The sequence below is a fragment of the Primulina tabacum genome, chromosome 1 (genome assembly GCF_025594145.1).
Source record: "Primulina tabacum isolate GXHZ01 chromosome 1, ASM2559414v2, whole genome shotgun sequence".
Lineage (NCBI taxonomy): Eukaryota > Viridiplantae > Streptophyta > Magnoliopsida > Lamiales > Gesneriaceae > Primulina > Primulina tabacum.
This window is the reverse complement of record NC_134550.1, coordinates 7189745-7211393: the sequence shown is the minus strand read 5'-3', so window position 1 is coordinate 7211393 and position 21649 is coordinate 7189745. Positions and strand designations below refer to the sequence as shown.

The window sequence follows — 21649 nt, the reverse complement described above, 5'->3', positions numbered from 1 at the left end:
CACTGTAATAGCGATTTTTTCCATGAAAAGTTTCTGTTTTCTTCTCCCTAACCTCAAACATCATTTTTCGAGGCACCCAACACTTCTTTATAGTAATTCCTGGCCTAATGGACATGTCCCTGTTTCCACTCCTTCTCCTCTCATTGATCAAGAAGCGCAAATCAGTACTGCTCATGTTCACATTGGATATCGGGGGAAAATGATCTTCATCCACTATCATTGCTTCCTTTTTCTCGGGGAATTTCAGGATACCCTTGTTGATTCTTTCCTGCAAGACATTCTTGAAAGCCCAACAAGTATTAGTATTATGGTTGAAGGAGTTGTGATACTTACAGTAATCCCTTCCTTTCAATTCCTCCCTAGTGGGCAGCTTGTGGTCTGAGGGGAATGTTATAAACTTTTCCTTCACCAAGTGATCGAAAATTTCCTCCGTCTTTGATGCATCAAAAGTATAGGGTGTTTGCACTGGAGAAATGTTTTTCTTGGAAAGTTCTTCACTTTTGCGTTTCAAGAAAGGGACAATCCGTGATCCGGAGTTTGCTACTTCTTACAATGCAACTTCCTCCACTTCCTGAAAATAAGAGCCCACTGTAGACTTTCTTTTATGACTCTCCTCTCGTAACAATTCCTCATACTCTGATACATTGGCAGCAAGTTCATAAAAATCACGGAATTCCATCCCTTGGAACTTCTTTCTAAGTTCAAAATCGAGTCCTCGCTGTGCCATCTTCACGTATTCTGATTCAGGGAGGAAAACTCGGCATCTGCTCCTCACCTTCTTGAACTTACAAATGAAATCATCGGCAGATTCCCCCGGGTTTTGGACCACCCTTGACAGTTCCGCTATACTAATCTCAGGTACTGTCCGGAAGAATTGTGTATGGAATTGACGTTCCATATCGTGCCAAGTCATAATAGAATTTCGAGGTAATGTTGCATACCATGTGAAAGCAGTACTGGTCAGGGAATTGGGGAACAAACGTAACTTGTAATTAGAAAAGTTCTCCAAATTTGCCAATTCCCCACACTGAATTATAAACCTGGCCACATGTTCCACGCTGGATTGACCGTCTTCCCCGAAGTATAACGTGAAGTCTGGAATGCGGTATCCTCTTGGGTAAGGGTTTTCATGATCCACAATATCAGGATACGGTTTATGGAATTCTGGTCGGTTGATTGGCCTCACTCCTGGGCCATACAACTCTTGAATCGCATCACGTACCATCTCAAAATCCAACGCTGGAGTTTGTCTCAAATGGTGAGGAGGATAGATTGCCCCCCGAGTGTTATGTCCCGAACCTGGCGCTGAATATCCACGCATTCCCCCATCAACATACATCCCTGGATGTAAGTTAGGAGACGTCACAGAGAACACGTTACCAGCCATTTGTTTACTGTTGCTGCAGTTTTGAAATTTCAACCCCAACTCCTCATCCCTTTTGTGCGGAGGAGTGTATCTCCCTTCCTTGGCAGATTCAGGAACTCGTGCTTCCCCCAAGCGGCGATTTTCACCTGCTTGAGAAATCCCTGATCCTTGGCCTTGATCTTTCAGCAATTTAACGTCAGTTTCTTGAAGTTTAACATTTTCTGGCGTAACAGCCTCTCTCTTTGCAGACTTCCTCCATTCCTTCACTTCTGCCACAAATTCCATCATGACAGTAGAGAAAGTTTGGGTCATTTCTCTGAGACCACTGCAGATATTTTTCTCCATGGCCAACATAAAGTTCAGCGAAGGCCCACCACCTTCAGAAACATCAATTCCTTCCTTCATATTCTCTTCCTCGAACTTGTGTACTAACCTTTCCACCGTTCTTCCATCTGCATCAGTTTCCTGAAACTCTTCTTGTGAGCGATGACATTTCCCCATTGATGGAGGAATTCCTTCACTCTTCTCAGTACGCTTTGGAGGCATTGTGTCCCACTGGGCGTGCCAACTTGTTTGTCGCGAAAATTTGCGGGCGTGTCAGGCACGTGTTCGTGCCGAATGTGAATTAATCTGACTTCGTTTACCAAGCGTTGCGAATCTCGATTCGACCGTTTGTTCTAATTCCCTCGAAATGACTCCAAAAATAAGAACGTGAAATGAGAAATATAATGAAATTAAAGGAGGAATTCATAAGCAACATCAATATTTATTATGCCGTTATAAATTCGAACAAAGCTTTCACATTAGACTTGGATGGACATTGCTAAAATCTATAGAATGCTTGCTGGAAATGACAATAAACAACGGAGCAAATAAGAGAAATTTTGCATAAAATTGACAAGGAATTCTGCAGAGTTTTTGCTGTAGATTTTTGTGTTGATTTTTTTGTCGGTCCCTTTCTGATTATTCTTTTTGCTTTTGTTACATTCCGCACAGCAGTTTTCCCTTCCCCCATCACTCCACGTTCTTCCACGTCGGGCACTGGCAGCAACTGATATCACGTTGATTCATTGGGCCAACTGCAATTTCATTTGGGCCGAATTTTGGGCTTCTGAAATATTAGGCACAACAGCTTCAAATCTGATACTAATATATGATTTTTGAGTATCCAAACATGTATTACAAATATTTATACTAATGACATTTGTTTTTTAGATAAAAATCAGTACAAAATATTGAAAATATAGTACTAATATATGATACATAAGTACCAAATATTTCAAATATGATATTAATATTTGAGTACTTAAATATATGTAACAAATTTTCATATTAATAAATAAGAAATGAAGATGAAAGAATAAAGGGAGTGGGAGATCGAATGGAAAATTTTATAAATAGGCAAAAAGACTGATATTTATAAGATGTTTTTATACTATATATGGAAATTATGACAAATGGACTCATAATATGTTTCGTTTTTTAAAATTCTCCCCTATGTTTCTTATTATTGTTATTTAATTAAATTTGAGGCATACATACTAATCAACTTTTACATTTCGTTGTTTGGACAGCAATAATGAGTAAAATAAATGGTAAAGGAGAGACCGTAGTTTATATACTTTTAAAAGCTGTAGTTATTATATGTAAATTGACATCTCTTTTATATTTTTAACAATAAATAACTTTTATAGAACAAAAATAAAACTATAACCACAACGGATATAAATTTTTATCCTCATATGTGTACTTCTTTGCGTTTCTAATGTCCTGAGTATGTCTCTCATTTGACAGTCTCACAAATCTATTTTCGTAAGACATGTCAACCCGTTCTATATTTAAAATGAAAAGCAATACTTTTAGCATAAAATATAATACATTTTTATGAATTGTGTCAGGTTAGAGATTCGTCTTACAAAATTTACATTTGAGACGATCTCACAAGAGTTTTTATGTTTTGTCTTTTACATTGTCAAATTTAAATTTTAGTCATGTATATATCAAATTTTGTTAGTTTTATTCATCTTTCTAAAAAAGTGCTGATGCGTCAGTGCATATATTATTGTCATGTGTATAACATCAGCACCAGGCTTACACTGCCACATCACAGCCATCAGGGCTACCTGATTTTTCTTGCGCCCAAGACGAATTTGAAAAAAAATGGATCATTTTAAGCGATAAAATATGATATTTATTTTATCAATTTTTTTAAAGACAAAAACATTTAAAATAAAAAATAACTTAAATATTGTAAACTGTGTCATTTGAATGCAAAAAATACCATATAAATTTATTTTACAAAAGTTCTATTTGAGTAGAGCATAAAAAAAAACCTAATGAATCATACTCTATTTTTTTTAAAAAAAAATCTTGAAGTGACAATTTCATAGACAACTTCTCAAATAATTGATAGATGGAGTTGTTAATGTCATATGCAGACTAAAACAAAGTTGTAATTAAGCTCTATCACTTAACAAGAAATTGAAATAACTTTCTAGAAACATTTTCACACATTTTTAACGACTTCTCCGAATGTTTCATATCAATATTCACCAATAAAAATGAAATTCAAAATATTACGAATGAAAAATCAAGACAAAAAACTAAAAATTCAATGGGTCTCAACTATGTCGCATGATAATCGTTTTTTATATAGTTTATGATTCGAAGGGGCCCAAAAAAATTTTTCGGACCGTCGAATTTAGTAGATAATAATTGAATTAGCTAGAACTTAAAAATTATTTTTTTTAAAAAAAAATTAAAATCAATGTGTATAACTTATTAATTTTTGGGGATCCGTTAGACGTTGTGGGTATGAGGCGAAGGCATCTTGGGCCTCCCCCCTAAGGTCCGGCCATGACTGTCATGCTTATTTTTATTATTTTTTTGAAAAAACAAACAAGCAAGCGACCAAATTTTGACATACCAATGAAATTTAACAACAGAATCGCAAGAGACCCGTAAATATATACATGATCAAATTTACAAATTTGACTATTCTTGCTTAACACATGAGGATTAACTAGAATCATATGGATGCATAGATTATAGAAATATGAATATTCTCAAATGCTTGATATTATCGTGATAGTTGATGAAGATTGGAATTTTTACCGCGTCTAGTGGTGGATAAAATTGTTGATCCTCTATACTATATTATTAAGTTTGAGATACTTAGAATAACTAAATTTTGGTGTCATGATCTGTTTTAATAATTATATATACACACACACTCTCTCTAATAAAGTGCCTAAATTTTGATGTGAGTTAATATAGCTGTGGACAAAGTCTTTATTCTCTAAGTAATAAGTTGTAAGTTATATTCCTACATGGATCTTTTTATTTTTACTTTCTTATTTCTATTTTTTTAATTCATATTTCAAAATGGCAGTGTAGTCCCTCACTATTTTTTAAAACAACATTTTGATCTTCATTTAAATATAAATTAACTGAATTAGAAAAAAACATTGTACAAGCACGCAACGCATGCGTCGATGTACTAGTGTATACTAAATGTCTAGGCATTTTTAAAGATGATATGTACCTTTAATTAGTGCCCTTGTAAATGGGCAAAGAAGAGATAACAACTTACTAGACTTTGGCACTCTGTTACCTTCTCCAGAAATGTTGAAATTGTGTAATATATAAAATTTTATCATCCAGCTCTAAATGAACAATATTGTTACTTTGTAGATGCCGGCTTTGGAGTGTTGCATTTGTTGGCGGTTTAAACAATAGCAGTAAATTGAGAAACTCAAAGCAAAGTAAAATAATAAAGACCACAGAAATGTATATATATATATATATATATATATATATTCATCTACGTATCACAATTATTACATGCAATCACAACCTTAATTCCCACGAATCATTCTTCAAGAATGGCAACTCAAACTCCTCTAGCATGGCCTCTTTTGATCACTCTCTTCTTCTATTCTGTGCTACTGATTGGCTGCAGTGCTGCTAAGTCTGATGGCGAGCAAAAGGCAAATATCGGTCCCCCTTTTTGTTTCTTTTCACGGAAGAAATTTTTCGAAAATAATATTTCATTTTCGAGTCATATTCATCCCTTTTCCTATCCTATGAAACATACAACAATTTTAGTTTGATCTGACTATTTTTTTACTCCCTTGTTAACTTGGTATTTTGTCTTTCTCACTATGGTCCACGACTGTTGGATTGGAGGGAATTGAACCCCTATGAGTTGATATGGGATCACTCGATCCAATAAGTCCAGTTGCACAGGAGTAGATAACTCGGTGCAACAGGATACCGGGTGATGCGCAGATCGGTCGCGCATCATCGTTTAAATTTTGTTGTTTTTTCATGCATATATTTCTAGGGAAACTATGTCCCCTTATGAACGAATCACATGTAGTGCAAGTGAAATTTCACTTGGATTAGGATATACATATGAATCCATTTTTTTTTTGTGGGCGATGAAAGAAATTGTGGTCAAATAGGATTTGGTGCAAAATCCGAATTATTTGCCAAAAAAAAAACGAAAATTGAAATTATCGATTTTAAAATGAAATGTTTATTATGAATATATAAATAATATTTTTGTCATATATAGGTGTACATCGTGTACATGGGTGATCGTCCAAAAGGTGAATTCTCGGCAGCGGCGCAGCACTTGAGCATGTTACAAACCATTCTGGGAAGGTTGTTTGCGTAGCCCTCTAAAAAATTAAATTATGGTTTATATTTTTATATTTTGATGGGTTAAGTAGTAATTTTCATTCAAAGTAATCACCATAGTTTATTTGTTAAAAAAATTATGAAACAATGAATTTATCTAATGGTTATGATTTTATTAAAAGGGAAAATATCAAATCAATAATATAACTTGATCTAATTGTGATTTTGGTTTTCTAACTAGTCGAAATTCAATCTTCTTACCCTGATAAGATTGCTTCTATGTTAATTTTAGTCATTTTTTTTGCTAGAACACTGATGTGACACAATATAAATTGTTGACGTTATGCTAATCATTTTTAACGTACTCGGTGCCACATCGGCAATTCCTTAAAAGAAAAAGACTAAGATTTACAACATAATTAAAGTACTGATTAAAAGAGTTTCTATAAACTTGAGGTTTCAATGTATTGAAATTAATTATTTCGATTTTTAATCTACATGATTTAGTAATTATTAATTTGGTTGGATTTTGCAAAAGGCCGGCATTGGAATCTTGGATGCACAGCTACAAAAGAAGCTTCAATGGCTTTGTTGCAACGCTGACTGAGGAAGAGAAGAACAAAATAGCCAGTAAGCGAGCTTCGACTGGTTTCATTTTTTATTTTCTAAAAAAATAATCGAACTTTATGTTAAAAGAAAAGCGTATGTTTTAATTAATATCTTTGGTTATTCAGGCTTGGATGGGGTCGTCTCCGTGTTCCCTAGCACGAAAAAACAACTTCACACCACGAGATCATGGGATTTCGTGGGGTTCCCTGAGAAATCTCCGAGATCGGGCAAGGAGAGTGATATCATCGTTGGAATGCTTGACACCGGAATTTGGCCGGAGTCAGCTAGTTTCGATGATAAAGGGCTTGGTCCACCACCGAGCAAATGGAAGGGAAGTTGCCATTCGTCCTCTAACTTCACTTGCAACAAGTAAATAAGCTCGTATTTAAACCCTTTATTTGTTACTAATAGTCAATATACAAAATCAAGAATTGTGTGCATTCATTGGGTGTTAGTGATTTCCTATTCGTGAGAAAAATAAAAAATTAATTTCATTTCTTCAACCGGCGATGAGAAATTCATGTTTTAAAAAATAATTCGCATAATGTGTATAAACCTGATGTTTGACAGCAAAATCATTGGAGCAAAGTATTACCACAGTGAAGGAGCAATTAGTCCACCAGATATTCCCTCCCCGAGAGACACCGAAGGGCACGGAACACACACAGCTTCCACAGCAGCCGGGGAATCGGTAGCTGGCGCGAGCCTGTATGGCCTTGGATCAGGAACTGTACGAGGTGCCGCGCCTTCTGCTCGCCTCGCAGTCTACAAAATATGCTGGTCTGATGGTTGTTCGGATGCTGATATTCTTGCAGCATTCGACGACGCAATTGCTGATGGAGTTGACATAATCTCACTTTCTGTTGGAGGGTTCTTTCCTTCTGATTACTTCGAAGATCCCATCGCTATCGGGGCATATCATGCAATGAAAAACGGAGTGCTCACATCAAATTCTGCGGGAAATTCTGGGCCAGGCCCTGAATCCATTGTTAACTTTTCACCTTGGTCACTTTCAGTTGCTGCAAATGTCATAGACAGGAAATTCTTGACTAAGGTTCAGTTGGGTAATGGTAAAACTTATGAGGTAAGTCGATTTTTGCTATGCAATATTTAAAACTTTGCCATACTGATAAAATATTAGTCACTTTTTAACATCTAACGTCACTTATTTATGCATATACCACTAAAGGGAGTGAGTGTAAACACATTTGACCTCGAGGGCAGTTCATACCCATTAACCTATGGTAGAGGTTGTGATTCCCTGGATCCCAAAGCGGTGAAAGGAACTATTGTCCTTTGCGACTTTTTAAATGATTCCGAGCCAGCAGCAGGGGCAAACGCTACGGGAACCATAATGCAGGACAATGGCTTCAAGGATTACGCCTTCTCTTTTCCCCTATCAGCTTCATACTTGGGATCAAGCGACGGTGCTGAAGTTTTTAAATATTTCAATACCACCAGGTATCGTTTCGCAAGACTACAATGGTTACAGTCTTTGAGAAGTATTTCACACACACATTTATATAGGAAGCAACAAACTTTACACACCATGTTTCAATAAATAATTTGCTTGCAAAATTTGATAATGCAGTAAACCAACAGCAACCATATTAAAAGTGCCGCAGTAAACGAGACATCAGCTCCATTTGTGGTGTCTTTCTCATCCAGAGGACCAAATCCCATCACAAAGGGTGTCATGAAAGTAAATATTTAATCTTATTTCAAGATTTAACCGACCCTGTTTCGTGATTGAAACCCTAATATTTTCATATTTGCAGCCTGATCTTAGTGCTCCGGGGGTAGACATTCTAGCAGCATGGTCTGAAGCCACAACTGTGACAGGATCACCAGAAGATAGTAGAGTTGTACCATATAACATTATATCTGGGACATCTATGTCTTGCCCTCATGCTTCTGGAGCTGCTGCTTATGTTAAATCCTTCAACCCGACATGGTCTCCCTCCGCCGTCAAGTCTGCTTTAATGACTACGGGTAATTAATTTCTTTTTAAATATCTGTGATAGAATTTTAGAAAGTAACCACGGTCAAACTTCAATCATAAAAAAAATACCTCTATTTAACTAAAAATATGTCGTCTTATACTTATTGTCATGCCTTCTGTGAGGATCGATTATTGGCACTAATATACATGTTCAATGTTTTTTCAGAAAAACATTGGCATCACTCCACCTTTTTTAACAAAAACACGTCGTTCTACAAGTAGGATTATGTATTTTTGGGTTAACATACAAATATATATATATATATATCAATCATGCATGCATTGAGTGAATTACTTAGTCATAAACACAAGCTGATTAAACATTATTATTTCCATCACCAGCTACTCCAATGAGTGTGAAAACAAACATCGATGCGGAATTCGCATATGGATCAGGCCAGATCAATCCCCTTAAGGCCAAAACCCCCGGCCTAATATACGACCTGGCAGAATCAGACTACATAAGTTTCCTCTGCGGCCAAGGCTACAGCAGCAAGAACTTGAAACTCATCACCGGAGAAGACATCACTTGCTCCTCAGCCAAAAACGCGACTGTTTACGACCTGAACTATCCATCCTTCACCACCTTCGCCACATCTGGCACCTCGGCCAGCGGAACCTTTTACCGGACAGTCACAAACGTAGGTTCTGCTACATCGACTTACAAAGCAATCGTGTTGGCACCATCCGGAGTCCGTATCACCGTCAATCCTAGCACTCTCGAGTTCAAGTCTATTGGAGAGAAAAAGACTTTTGTTGTCAAGGTTACAGCGACTATAGGGGACGCAGTGCAGTCGGGTTCTTTGGTGTGGTCCGATGGGATTTACCATGTCAGGAGCCCCATTGTCGTACCGGCTTCAGATTCTTCAATTTAATTCCAATATATATAGCTTTCTTTCCCGATCTTTACGATCAATTCAATAAATCAGCTGATCAGTTGAATGTGTTGTAATTTCTGAATCTTAATGAAATGTGACCGAGAAAAGAGCTACGTATTCAAGAAATATGTATAACGGAAAACTGTCACTCAAACAACAATATTAATATTGCTTTCTATATCTAAACAATTATAAGTCACGAGTAGGTCTATTGTAAGACGGTATCACGAATCTTTATCTGCGAGACGGGTCAACTCTTCCGATATTCACAATAAAATGTAATACTTTTAGCCTAAAAAGTAATAATTTTTCATTGATGACTCAAATAAATATCTGTCTCACAAAATACGACCCGTGGGACCGTCTCACACAAGTTTTTGTCACAAGTCTTTTGCAAATCATATAATTTTCTGGCTACTTTGGTCCAAACTTAGTGCTGGATATATCGACATTTTCTGATATTTTGTTAGCAATTTTCTGGCATTATATCTAAATTTTTTGATGTGACCTCAGTAATTTAATAAATATGAATAAAAACAAGATAAATTCTAATTTATTCCAACCAAACCAAACTTTGAATAATTAGTGAACCAGAATCCAAAATAGAAAAAATTAATAAGATAAAAAAATATATTTCCACGATTTTAATATTTCTTTTGGTTGTTTTAATAAGTGCACTTGTTATTATCGAAGAATTATAGAATCAACAAAAATCTAAATTAAATTTTTAGGTCTCGTTTGCCGGGCTAGGATCCACACTAGAGAATAAAATTTGGTAATGCACCAAAGCTGCCATAATCTATCTATTACTATTATTAAGTCTAAACATAATAAAGTCAAAAGTCTGGTGTCATGGTCTATTTAATTTTTTCCGATTGTTTTTTTAATCAATTCAAATTAGAGTTTATTCTCTCGTTAATTATGATAATATTCTTATTTCATTGTAAATAAAAATAATGATAAAAAATATTGTATAAAAATATCACGAGTATACCAGTGCACTAGTAACACTTTAAGGGGTCATTTCTCAGTCTATAGTATAATAAATATATATATTTATACTATTTATTAATGTTAAACCTCATTTTATACTAAGTAAATTTGGCATAGTGGTAAAACTTTTTTTATAATTCTCAAAACACGCTCTAACTATCCAACTATATATAACACATTTTTTTCTTTAAATTTTATTTTCTTTCATATCATTTCAATTTCAACAAGTAATAACTTTCATTAAAAAAAATTTGTTATCTAATTTTTCTATGGAACACATGCATGGCATGTGTCACAATCTGATAGTTATCTATTAAAGTTAAATCCGAATAACTAACTTTGATATGTTAGTGAAGAAGTTTTTTTGTAATTCCAAAAATTTTTTTTAATAATCCAACTCCATATTTCACATTTTTATTTTCACAAACACCATTTTAATTTTTAAAAATTAATAACTTTCATTTTATTTTATTTTTTTAAAAACTATTTCGTTCTTTATTTTTATTTTTATTTTTGAAAATCACACCTACCCCATACTTGTGCCACGATCCACTGGTAAGAGAATAGATACTAGTGGCTGACAGACATGCATTACGTGTATATAAGTTGCTAATAGTTAACACTGAACTTGAATTAATTAATATCCCAACATATTAAACTAATTACCGTGATGAAAAAAAATTTAGCCACTCCCAATAAATTGTTAAATTTTGATATTTATACAATAAGTTGGGTTAGTTTATACTTTTAGTCGTTTTCCTCAATGCCTACCAAAAAACTTTGATGGCATATGATGATACCTCTATTAGAGTTCGGGTCATGAATGACTCAAGATATTATATGGATAATCCAAATCACGGTAAATCTTCAGGAAGGGTACGTCAGAAGCCGGACAGGTGAATGTCCGAGACATCTTCTTACCCGTGACATCTTCTTCTTGGTTTATCAGAAACCCGGACTTTCATACAAGTTTCCGGGAGGCTTTCTACCAGGGTTACCTCGAAAATAGCATTTCACTCGAGTGTAGCAGTTGGGCTACCTTATGTTTGACAATCAATACTATCAGAACTATAAGGGTTTGGCGTGTCAGAGAATTTATCAAAGGTAGGGTATGGGCAGCCACCTTACCCTAATTAGCAGGTGGACATTGATAACAAGGTAATCGTAGTATTTCCTTCCTATAAATAGCAGGTATGTATTTCATTTGAAGGATTCTGGACTTTTGAGCATTCACGTATATTCACACATATACATAGTCATTTTATCTTTCATCCATCACCTGCTCACTTAAGCATCAGAGTGGCAACGACGAACACCACTCCGACGCCCATTCACGAGTTCATTTCTTTGTTTGCAGGTTAAAGTTACAAGATATATCTCCTTAATCATTTTCCTAAAACGAAAACTCTTATAAGATCCGATGGATTGTCCGGACCCTGCTCATTCAATTCGCTGAGATCGCATGCATCAGCATACAAGATAAAAAACCTGGAAAAAAAAAAAAGACGAATTCGCAAAATTGAATTTGAGAATTTTCCTTTTTTCTTTTTTTCTTTTTGACCATTTCCATTGTGTTTGATAGTTGGACAACATGGCTCCCACAGAGAGTTATAGAACTCTCCAGCTGCCCCGAGAAAATCTGAAGGGTCAGAAAAAACAACGGAAGTTTAGACTTGATGTTTGCATGTTTAACTCACCACTTTGTGTTAATTCTCAAATCAAATATTTTCCTGCAGATTCGTCAAAATAAATATATTCCCAAGAATCAAAATATCTTGGGAAGAAAAAAACTTTATGCATGTTTTGGTATATATCTTTAAGGAAAGTAATGGAACATTTGAGATAGAAACGGATCCCAGAATTTTGACAACCGGACGATATCAGAAGATCGGAAGAGGCAAAATTCGATGTTTCAAAAATTTATATATATGTGTAAATATATATATATATATATACATACATACATATATATATATGTGTGTATGTATATATTCATATTAAGGATATCGATTTGGCTACGATAATAGTCAACTATCTACATGTCTGACCTGAAGATATGCTAAATGTATGAGAATAAGCATACATATGTCATGGCATATGTAAGAAAATCTTAAGACATTTATCCTTTTCGGCATTACAAATCTACAAATTTTATTTACAGAAAAATAATATAGGAAAAAAATTACAATTTTATTCTCGTATATTTATCTTTTTGAAATTATAATTTTAATCATCTATGTTATAGTTCCATTCTTAAGTTAGTTATCTTTTGTCTTTCTTTTTTACAATTTTGGTCCTTGTCCGTTGTGGTGTTGACCTGACACGGGCGTGTACAGAGCTATATATTCACTTCCGATTAAAAATGACTAAATTTGTTAAAAATAAGAATTTATACAATTAAAACCTGGTTTTAAAACATAGAAGACCAAAATTACGAAAAGACAAACATGCAGACCTCAAATTGTAAATTTTTTTTTCAAAGGTATGAATGCTTTTTTTTTCAATATAATGAATGGTTTTTTTTTTTTAAAAGAAACCACGTAATCATTCACATAAATCAAAGTTAGTTACATCCATCAATCATGATGATACAAACTCTCGGATTAAATGATATGAATATATATATATATTTATTTACTAATTTGACTTGAATTCACATTCTTTGATGCATCTCTAAACATGCTTGGGAGTTGGGGGCACGTGGGAGAGACCCACCAAGAAGATAACACTGGATAGATAATCGGATAAGGTTCTCAGAATCATGTTCATGCATATGCTGTCATAGGTCAAATTAGGAGTGGAGCTAATACTTCAATAGTGAAGGGAATAAAAAATTAAATGAGACATTTTTATAGAATGCAAGAATATAATTATTTTATAAAAAAAATTGGTTGTGAAAATTACAATTTTGCTCCGAATAAGTTCTCGTTTTTTTACCTGAGACGGATATATATGGCGTCGACATGACGATCACGTGTGTAGTATCACAACAACATTGATGAAAAATGACTATAAATGTCAAAACTTGTCAGATACATAAATAAAACTCAATTTTGATGATATATAAGACCGAAATTATGAAAACAAAAACATTCGTGACAAAAATCCTAATTTTCCCAAATTCCTTGAGCAGAGCGAGTAAATTTCAATTCCGGAGTATATTTGGTTTATTTATTATTATGTCAAAGATACGCGCGAGGATGGCATGGCTTTTTCGCTTGGAATTTAAAAAAGGATATGAACTTAACGTGTGACGAAATTGAATGAAATAAGTTTGGTTCATTTAACATTGAACATTTGAAATGAGATCTCACAGACTTGATTGGGTTCCTCATGCAAGTTGTGAACAAGATTCATTCATACATATAGATATATGTGTGTATATATATATATATATGGTTTTTCATTTTTGATCATGTTATTGGTCAACTCATTTATATTTGGTAGGTCTCTTGTGAGACAAGCTCACAAATCTTTATTTATGAGACGAGTCAACCCTATTCATATTTACAATAATAAATAATATTTTTGGCATAAAAAAATAATATTTTTTCATGAGTGATCTAAATAGGAGATCGGCTCACATAATATTTTTCATGAGTGATCTAAATAGGAGATCGACTCACATAATTTTTTGTGATTTACATTTTTTCGCATTTATCCATTTTACATTTTTAGCATCCCGACAAAAAAGTACTAAAATTGAAAAAAAAAAATAGAAATTAATAGTTTAATAATATGAATTGACAGATAACCTAACTAAAAAAAATGTATAAGTTACATGATAAAAATATGAATTTCCCCAAAAAATTTAAATTATATTATCACCATTCAAGAATTCTTGTGATGTTTATTTTGAAATGGAGACATTCTCATCCCCTAGACCATATCATATCTTCGTTAAAAGGTGCATGCATGCCTATAAATACATGCCACTATTTCGTTTTCTTCATATCTCTACAACATAAATCTATCTACTTCCTTCCTTCCTTCCCCTAAATCTTCATCTTATTATTATTATATTATTATATATTATTATTATTATTATTCATAAAAATTTACTATTTTATAATTAATAAAAATAAAATAATACCGATATATATTATTATGGAGAAATCAAAGCATTCGGGGAGCTCATCTTCGTCTTTTACAATGGACTTGTTTGGTCCAAAAGAGTCTTCGACATCTCCTCTCTTGGGATCAATCTTTGCTCCACAACCCACTGTATGCTAATTACATTCATCTTCATTTAATTCGTCGCCATTTTTTTTTACACACACATCTACGCTCGTAAGAATTTTTTTTTTATTAAATAAAAATTTAGAAATTTAGAAATATGTTTTTTGTAATTAATTAGAATAATATACAAGCACGATGGTTTTTTTTAATTATTTTTAATATTTATGGTACGTGTTTTATAATAAGTACTCTTTTAAATATTTTAGATTAAAATTAGATAATATACATTTATCTCTCCGATCCACTACCTAATACTTTGATATTCTTACATGCATATATAAAGTTAAACAAGGTCATGCATAAATGTTCATAGAAAGGATTTTGTTCATTAATTATTCTGACAATCTATTGTTCAATGAAATATAACAACTTCAAAAACTAAAATATAATAGGATTTTGAAATTAAAAAATGAGACATGGGAAACAAGTATTTCATTAATTTAATTTTTTTTTTGTGAGATGATCTCACGAATCAATTTTGTGAGACATATATCTTATTTGGATCATCAATGAATAAATACTGCTTTTTATACGAAAAGTATTACTTATTATTATAAATATGGGTATGATTGACCCGTTTCACAGATTTTAAGCTCGATCTGTCTCACGGAAAAAAGATAGACCGTCTCCAAAAAGACCTACTATTCCTTAATTATATAAAAGTAATAAATTTCTTATGACTTTTTTTTTCCTAAAGGTAATAAAACCGATGAACTAGACGTTACGTATCTCGAAGGTTTGTGTTTATCGGAATCTTTTGATCTTTTTTAGAACAGAATATTTTGATTTCTTGTCACTATAACACTTTATCTTTTAATCAAGAGTTGAAATATATTAGGATTTTTTTTGAATCGCCTTCGTGACTTTTATTAAAGTTATAGTAAAAATGACTTCGAAGATCTTTTCATTATATATTTTTGAGTTGGGGATAAATTTGTCACAATCGAGTCTCGAATATAAGATATTGTTTTAAATTTGAAATTTTAATATAAAATAAACTATAAATATATAAATGTTTAATTTATTTTCACTTTAATGTTTGAATTTCAGATCTCCAGCAAAGACACATCGACATCCACTCCTTCACTTGCTCGTGGTAACTCCAAGAATTCAACCACGGGTTTGTCTGATTTTTATAAGAATAATATATGCATTAAATATTTCATTCTTTGTTTTCCGTGGAGGATTGTCATGTTTATTAAAATACTTATATGCTAGTGTAAATAGATCTTGTCTTCGTTGAATCTAATAATCTTTTCGTAAATTCGACAAATATCCCACAAAAACTAAATAATCAAAGTCTTCTATATTTTTAAAAGTGAATTTTAATACGGTATTTCAATTTTTGACAATCCTAATATTTTTTTTATTGAAATTGTTGATGTGACAACAAACAAATTATATCATTACGAGTCAGTACCATGATAATTGGTGAGAGATTATTTCGAAATTTGGATAGTGTGAATGAATTGAAAGCACGTTTGTAACGCTTCATTTTAAGAAATATTTTCTCCCTCTCTTTAGCCACATGGATGTGAAAATTAAAATTTCTTTCAGGATACAATGAAATTATTCTGAATTTGTAGGTGACTAAATCAAATTAGAATTCGAATGTTTTTCTTGAACTAATGATGCCATATATATAGAGATGAAACATTGATTCGGAACAGACGCGACTCTTCATTAAACAATGCATCCTTTCATGAAAACGTGTCATGAAACAATATGTTGTTTCCAAATAGTTGTCTTACCCCTTGCGAAAGGTGCCCCCAAACCCCCACGACCTGACCGGGCAGGTCGATACCCGTAATTTTCGCAGTAATAACTTTGTTCGTTATCAACAACAAAATAAATTATGAAAAATTGATCTAACAATAACTATTCCTCAATTATGCACAGAGGACTCTTAATCCTACATCTTTTGATATTTGACAATTTTAATCATTTAATCTTTTAATAAGCGTTACAAATGACTATATTTATCGATGATAGGAGTAATTTAACTTTGTCGTGTTGCCTTTGTTTCATGAACAGATTCCAAAATTTCAAAAGGCAATAATTTGAATAACACAGTGGAGCCTTGCTACTACAACTCATCCATCTATTACGGTGCTCAAGAACTTTATCCTTCAACGAATCCTAATGTTAGTCCTCCCCAAGTTTGATTCTAGATTTTTATTTTTATTTTATCGTTTCGACATCGATTGATCATCATCATCGTCATTATCACCGAATTCGCATTAATAAATATGCATAAAAATAATATAAAATATCATATTTTTAATTATCTTCCATGTACATAATTGATCAGATAAAGAAAGATGGAGGAGATGCTGATCCAAATGAAAGCAATTCTAACTGTGCCTCCAGAGGAAACTGGTGGAAGGGTAATATGAAAATAATCCATATTAAAAACTTCCATATTTATTTAATTTTTAAATAAATTTTTATTTATTTTTTTATTATCATTGTCACCATTATTATTATTATTTTGCGGTAAGAGACGTACTAAATTAAGTTCAATACTGGGTATATTTTCAGGATCACTATATTATTAAGCCTTCTCTTTGGGTTTTGGCCACGGTTCTACGTTATAATAGCAGGTAATTCAACAAAAAAGTTTCTTGCAGGACCAGCAGATAAGACGATAGAACGGGATGATTTTATTTTATTTTTTGAATTTTTATGTGTAATATTTTTATTTAAAAAATCAAATTTAACAGCCTAAAACCGTTATCTTTAAACAACCACGCGACACGTGCATCGATACATGAGAAGAGAACTAGACCAAGACTTCTCGAAAAAAATTCGTACAAAATAACTACTGCAAGACGCGCTTTTACCCCCTAAAACCATTGTTCCTCCTTTAAAAAAAATTAAGTTTTATGTAATTATCACCATTTAAATGAAATTTACAATATTATTCGAAATTTTGCAGGAACAGAGGGAAGGTGATGATGAAGATTGGAATTTTAACTTACCTCAAGTATCAGGAAAATGATTGTAAAGCTTCAATGTAATGTTCTTTTTTTTCCCCATGGTTTTTACTAATAAATTTTGCTACAAATTACAATGTAACATATATGAAGTATATTTAATCAAGAAAATATTGACGAATTTTGTAATATCCTTGTCCCATATTTTAAAAATTAAATATTTAAAATGAGTTTATAATGAGCTTACAATTGACTTTTATAGCAACTTGGGTTAATCGTGTTCGTAAAAGCGAGGACGAATACGGAGTAGTTGCTATAGGGGCCCATTGTGCAGTCACGCAGGCGCAGGCCCGGACCCATGCTCGAGGCGTGACAAATTTATTGAATTAAACGTTTTAAACCTTAGTTTTCAATTACCCTCGGTTTGAAAAATAATGTTAATCGTTTTTTATCATCACGTAAAATCGATTAATATATCGAAATATATCGGGAAAAATACAATCTTTTTCAGAATTTAATTAGAAGTGAAATATAAATTTTTATTAGCCACACACAAAGTACAATGAGATGATTAAACAGAGAAATCATCCCATTTTGATACACGATATATTCCCCTTACAACTACTCTTCATCCACAGAGCTTAAGGCAGTATGTAATCTGCAAAGTACACAAGAAAACAGACTATTAAATCAAGAAAATTTGGAATAGAACTTTTCATACACGAGCATGTTGTATAAATGTGAGATAGGACATTACAAGAATAAGGATTAAAACTATATATTTAACAGTACTAAATATCTTGAAATTCAGTTATTATAACGGTACGCCCCACAAGACGAGCGTCGACACAGAAAAAACTATGTGTATATGGTAGATTCCAATAGCTAATACTCGATTCTGAATTGCCCGGACACGTTGATGTGAGACGTTAAAATTAGAATAGGGAAAATGATTTTTTTGGTCTGTTTTGTCTCGTTTTTTGTTTTGGTTCACTGAGTATTCAAAGTTTGATTTTAATAAAAAAAAATTGATATATTTGGCTTGTTGACATTTTCTGCCGGAGTACCGATGCTGATATAATGTAGGAAGGATTTAAAAAGTACTAAATGAGTTGAAGAAAGAATTCAGAGGCTAACCTCCACACTTGTATCCCACAGGCCTATCAGCAATATTACATCTCTTTGGAATGGTCATAGCAATTTCAAGCTTAACACCCGAGCTCTTTGCGGTATTAGACAACATTACAGCACAAAGACACTTGGGATTCTTCCCCAGTTTCAGAACCTGAGTACAACAACTCCTAGAAACCACGGCATTCGCGTTTAGAGCTGCAGATAAGCATGGAATCAGCTTCATGAGTTCCATGTCTGGGGTCGATCTCGGGCACTCTCCGGCTGCGTTTGCACCGTTGAAAAATGGGTTCCCGAGGATCAGAATGAATCCCAAAATGTGTAAACGCTTGGATGATGCTTCCATTCTATCTGATTTAGTTCTGTTTTGGTGCACGGAGTCCTTGTCTATCGTGTGGTATTTTATAGAGGCATTTTAGAAGCCAATTGTAGCTGACTGGAAATGCATTATGATCTGAAGTGCGTTAGGCATTATTTAGAAGATATATTACAATTATTGCTAGTGCTGCAATGGTACATCGAAGCATGATTTGCAAAGGGATGTGAAATCAAGTGGAAATATATAGTGCTGTTATTTTATTGAATGCTGAATTGCAAAGACATGACAATTTTTGTTTTCATATTAACATATTTAATCTAAACAAGACCCGCGGATTTCGGGGTCAGATCCGGTGGGTCGAAGGATCCAGATTTATATCAGACTAGAATCTATCATCCGTGATCTATAGATTAGAGAGATGCCATCGAACCAAGAAGCATTTGACAATAAAGTTCGGTTTCTAAAAATGCATATTCAAATGCAATGTAGAAATATTTCTAACTACCTTGATGTTTTTCCTTTCATAAATCATTATGATTTTGTTTGGGAGACAAAGAAACTATCGGTTTTTGTCTTTTTTTTTATTATTTACAAACTTTAAATATGTAAACGTAAATCCTTAAAAAAAATTGTCATTGCTGTACTTCTGATCAGCATCCACTCTACAATTTTTTTTTTTAAAGAAGAAAAAACCACTAACTTATCTATATTATTTTATAAAACTTCAGCCCCCTATAATAAATTATTACAAAAACTGGTGTGAGATGATTTTTTAAGAGTCAATTTTGTGACACGAATATTCTATTTTGGTCAGCAATATTAATTTTTATGCCAAAATGAAAAATGTACCAGCCACTCTCTATATTCCCTACACACTCGGCCACGGTTCATCTTCAAATATTGAAAACAGACTTTCCACTCACAACAACAATCGCACGACTTTCACTCCGTAAGTTTTATTTTCCTTTGATCTCTATTCTTTCCTCTAATTTTATAACCACAGAGAGATGCAACTCTTATAAACCAACATCAATCTGTTTTATTCATAACAATTCTTATGAATCAACATCAATATGTTTTATTCATAATATACGCGAAAACCCATCAAGGTAAGAATTTCTTCTTCGTTTCCAGTTTGACTGTCCATATATGATCGCAATTTGTTCTGTGCAGTTTTGCTGTATTTGTCACAAACATCCAATTTTATTCGTGATATGATATTAATTTAAAAAATATTATTTTTTATGTCAAAAATATTATTTATTACAGTGAAAATGAGTATGACTGCTGTGTCATCTTTTGCTTTTCATAATTAGTTTTGAAAACAGTCTACTATTTTTTGATTAAAAACTGAGTGTTTTTTTTGTAAAAAAAAAAATCACGTGTATCAATCATGCCTTCACACGTGTTTCCTTTCCAAATTGATTTCGCCGTTATTGAACATTTTATAATTATCTGTTAAGTTGCTTTGGAAATTGAATAAATGTAGCATTTCATAATATTGAGAATTCTTTAGACTAAAATTTCATTATATATATGGTTTCCGGCATTCACGTTTTTTATCCCGCGAATGACCGTCCTTGACCAAACTATTCTCATCCTGTTTTTTTATTTTTATTATTTTTATTATATTTAGGATTTTGATTTTAATTTTAGTTTTGATTCCAAGTTGATAGATAAAAAAGATTAAATTGAAATTTCATTATATATGGTTTCTGTTGTTCACACCCATGATTCCGGCAAATCCCGTCTCTATTCCGAGTTCAGAGTGACTTGACATTAGATATCATCCAAGATTTGTGTGGTGTTAATTTTATTGTTCATTTCTTACATTTTTCGAACTCTGAAATTTAAAATTGGATTAATGTTTGGAATTTCGAATTACTTAGTTTGTTTGTAGGATACCCAAATTAATAATCTATACATTTATGGTTTCTGGTTGTGGAATTAATGGAATTTATTAAAGTTGTGTTCATCCAATTTCAGGTTTTTTATGTCAAATGGCAAAAATTTGTGTGAGACGGTCTCACGGGTCGTATCTTGTGAGACGAATATTTTATTTGGGTCATCCATGAAAAAATATTATTTTTTATGGTAAGAGTAATACTTTTTATTATGAATATCGATAAGTTTGACCCGTCTCACAGATAAAGATTCGTGAGACCGTCTCATATAGACTTATTCTATGTTAAAATAGTAGTTATGTCGATGCAAGGAGGCTCGAGGAGTCGTGAAAAAAAATATTTAACTTGAGTTTTGAAATGTATGGATGTTGCTACTATTACATAAATCTCTACTATTTTACAAAATTTAGATAATATTCAATTTTTTTGTCCGACGGAACATAATTTTTCATTTTCTATCTTTGAAAAATACTCTTTTATCTCCTAGAATTAATGGGAAAAACGACAAAATTCATTTTCCAGTTTAGTCCGTGAATATATATGTTTCACTTTATCGGTAAAGTCGATTATGTCTCATCAAGCACTGCCTGAATTCACTCATCGGCTGCCACGTAGAATTTTTTTATTG

General features: G+C 32.9%; 3 protein-coding genes across 5 annotated transcripts; 2 read left to right on the top strand and 1 right to left on the bottom strand.

Annotated features, from left to right (window-relative positions):
• Window positions 1-6516: 6516 nt before the first annotated feature.
• LOC142517383 (cucumisin-like) lies at window positions 6517-9601 on the top strand. The gene is given in 8 exon segments (XM_075619915.1): window positions 6517-6640; window positions 6745-6988; window positions 7190-7703; window positions 7809-8080; window positions 8211-8227; window positions 8230-8321; window positions 8398-8611; window positions 8964-9601. Coding segments are annotated over 8 exon segments (1959 nt in total). The 5' UTR covers window positions 6517-6567; the 3' UTR covers window positions 9497-9601.
• Window positions 9602-14459: 4858 nt separating this feature from the next.
• On the top strand, window positions 14460-17856 carry LOC142538446 (uncharacterized). 3 transcript variants are annotated; one of them, XM_075643779.1, is made up of 6 exons: window positions 14460-14716; window positions 15782-15827; window positions 16766-16875; window positions 17043-17118; window positions 17273-17334; window positions 17670-17856. In XM_075643779.1, exons 1-5 carry the CDS (start codon window positions 14600-14602, stop codon window positions 17287-17289), a joined length of 366 nt encoding a protein of 121 aa, XP_075499894.1. In that variant the 5' UTR covers window positions 14460-14599; the 3' UTR covers window positions 17290-17334; window positions 17670-17856. The 3 variants fall into 3 exon arrangements, with proteins under 3 accessions (XP_075499894.1, XP_075499886.1, XP_075499880.1); XM_075643765.1 differs by having other exon boundaries at window positions 14463-14716; window positions 15782-15851; XM_075643771.1 differs by lacking the exon at window positions 17670-17856 and having other exon boundaries at window positions 14462-14716; window positions 15782-15851; window positions 17273-17335.
• Window positions 17857-18180: 324 nt separating this feature from the next.
• Window positions 18181-19193, bottom strand: LOC142538468 (uncharacterized). Its single transcript, XM_075643785.1, has 2 exons — window positions 18805-19193; window positions 18181-18325 (listed from the first exon to the last, which is right to left on the bottom strand). Exons 1-2 carry the CDS (start codon window positions 19142-19144, stop codon window positions 18309-18311), a joined length of 357 nt encoding a protein of 118 aa, XP_075499900.1. The 5' UTR covers window positions 19145-19193; the 3' UTR covers window positions 18181-18308.
• Between the last annotated feature and the right edge of the window lie 2456 nt (window positions 19194-21649).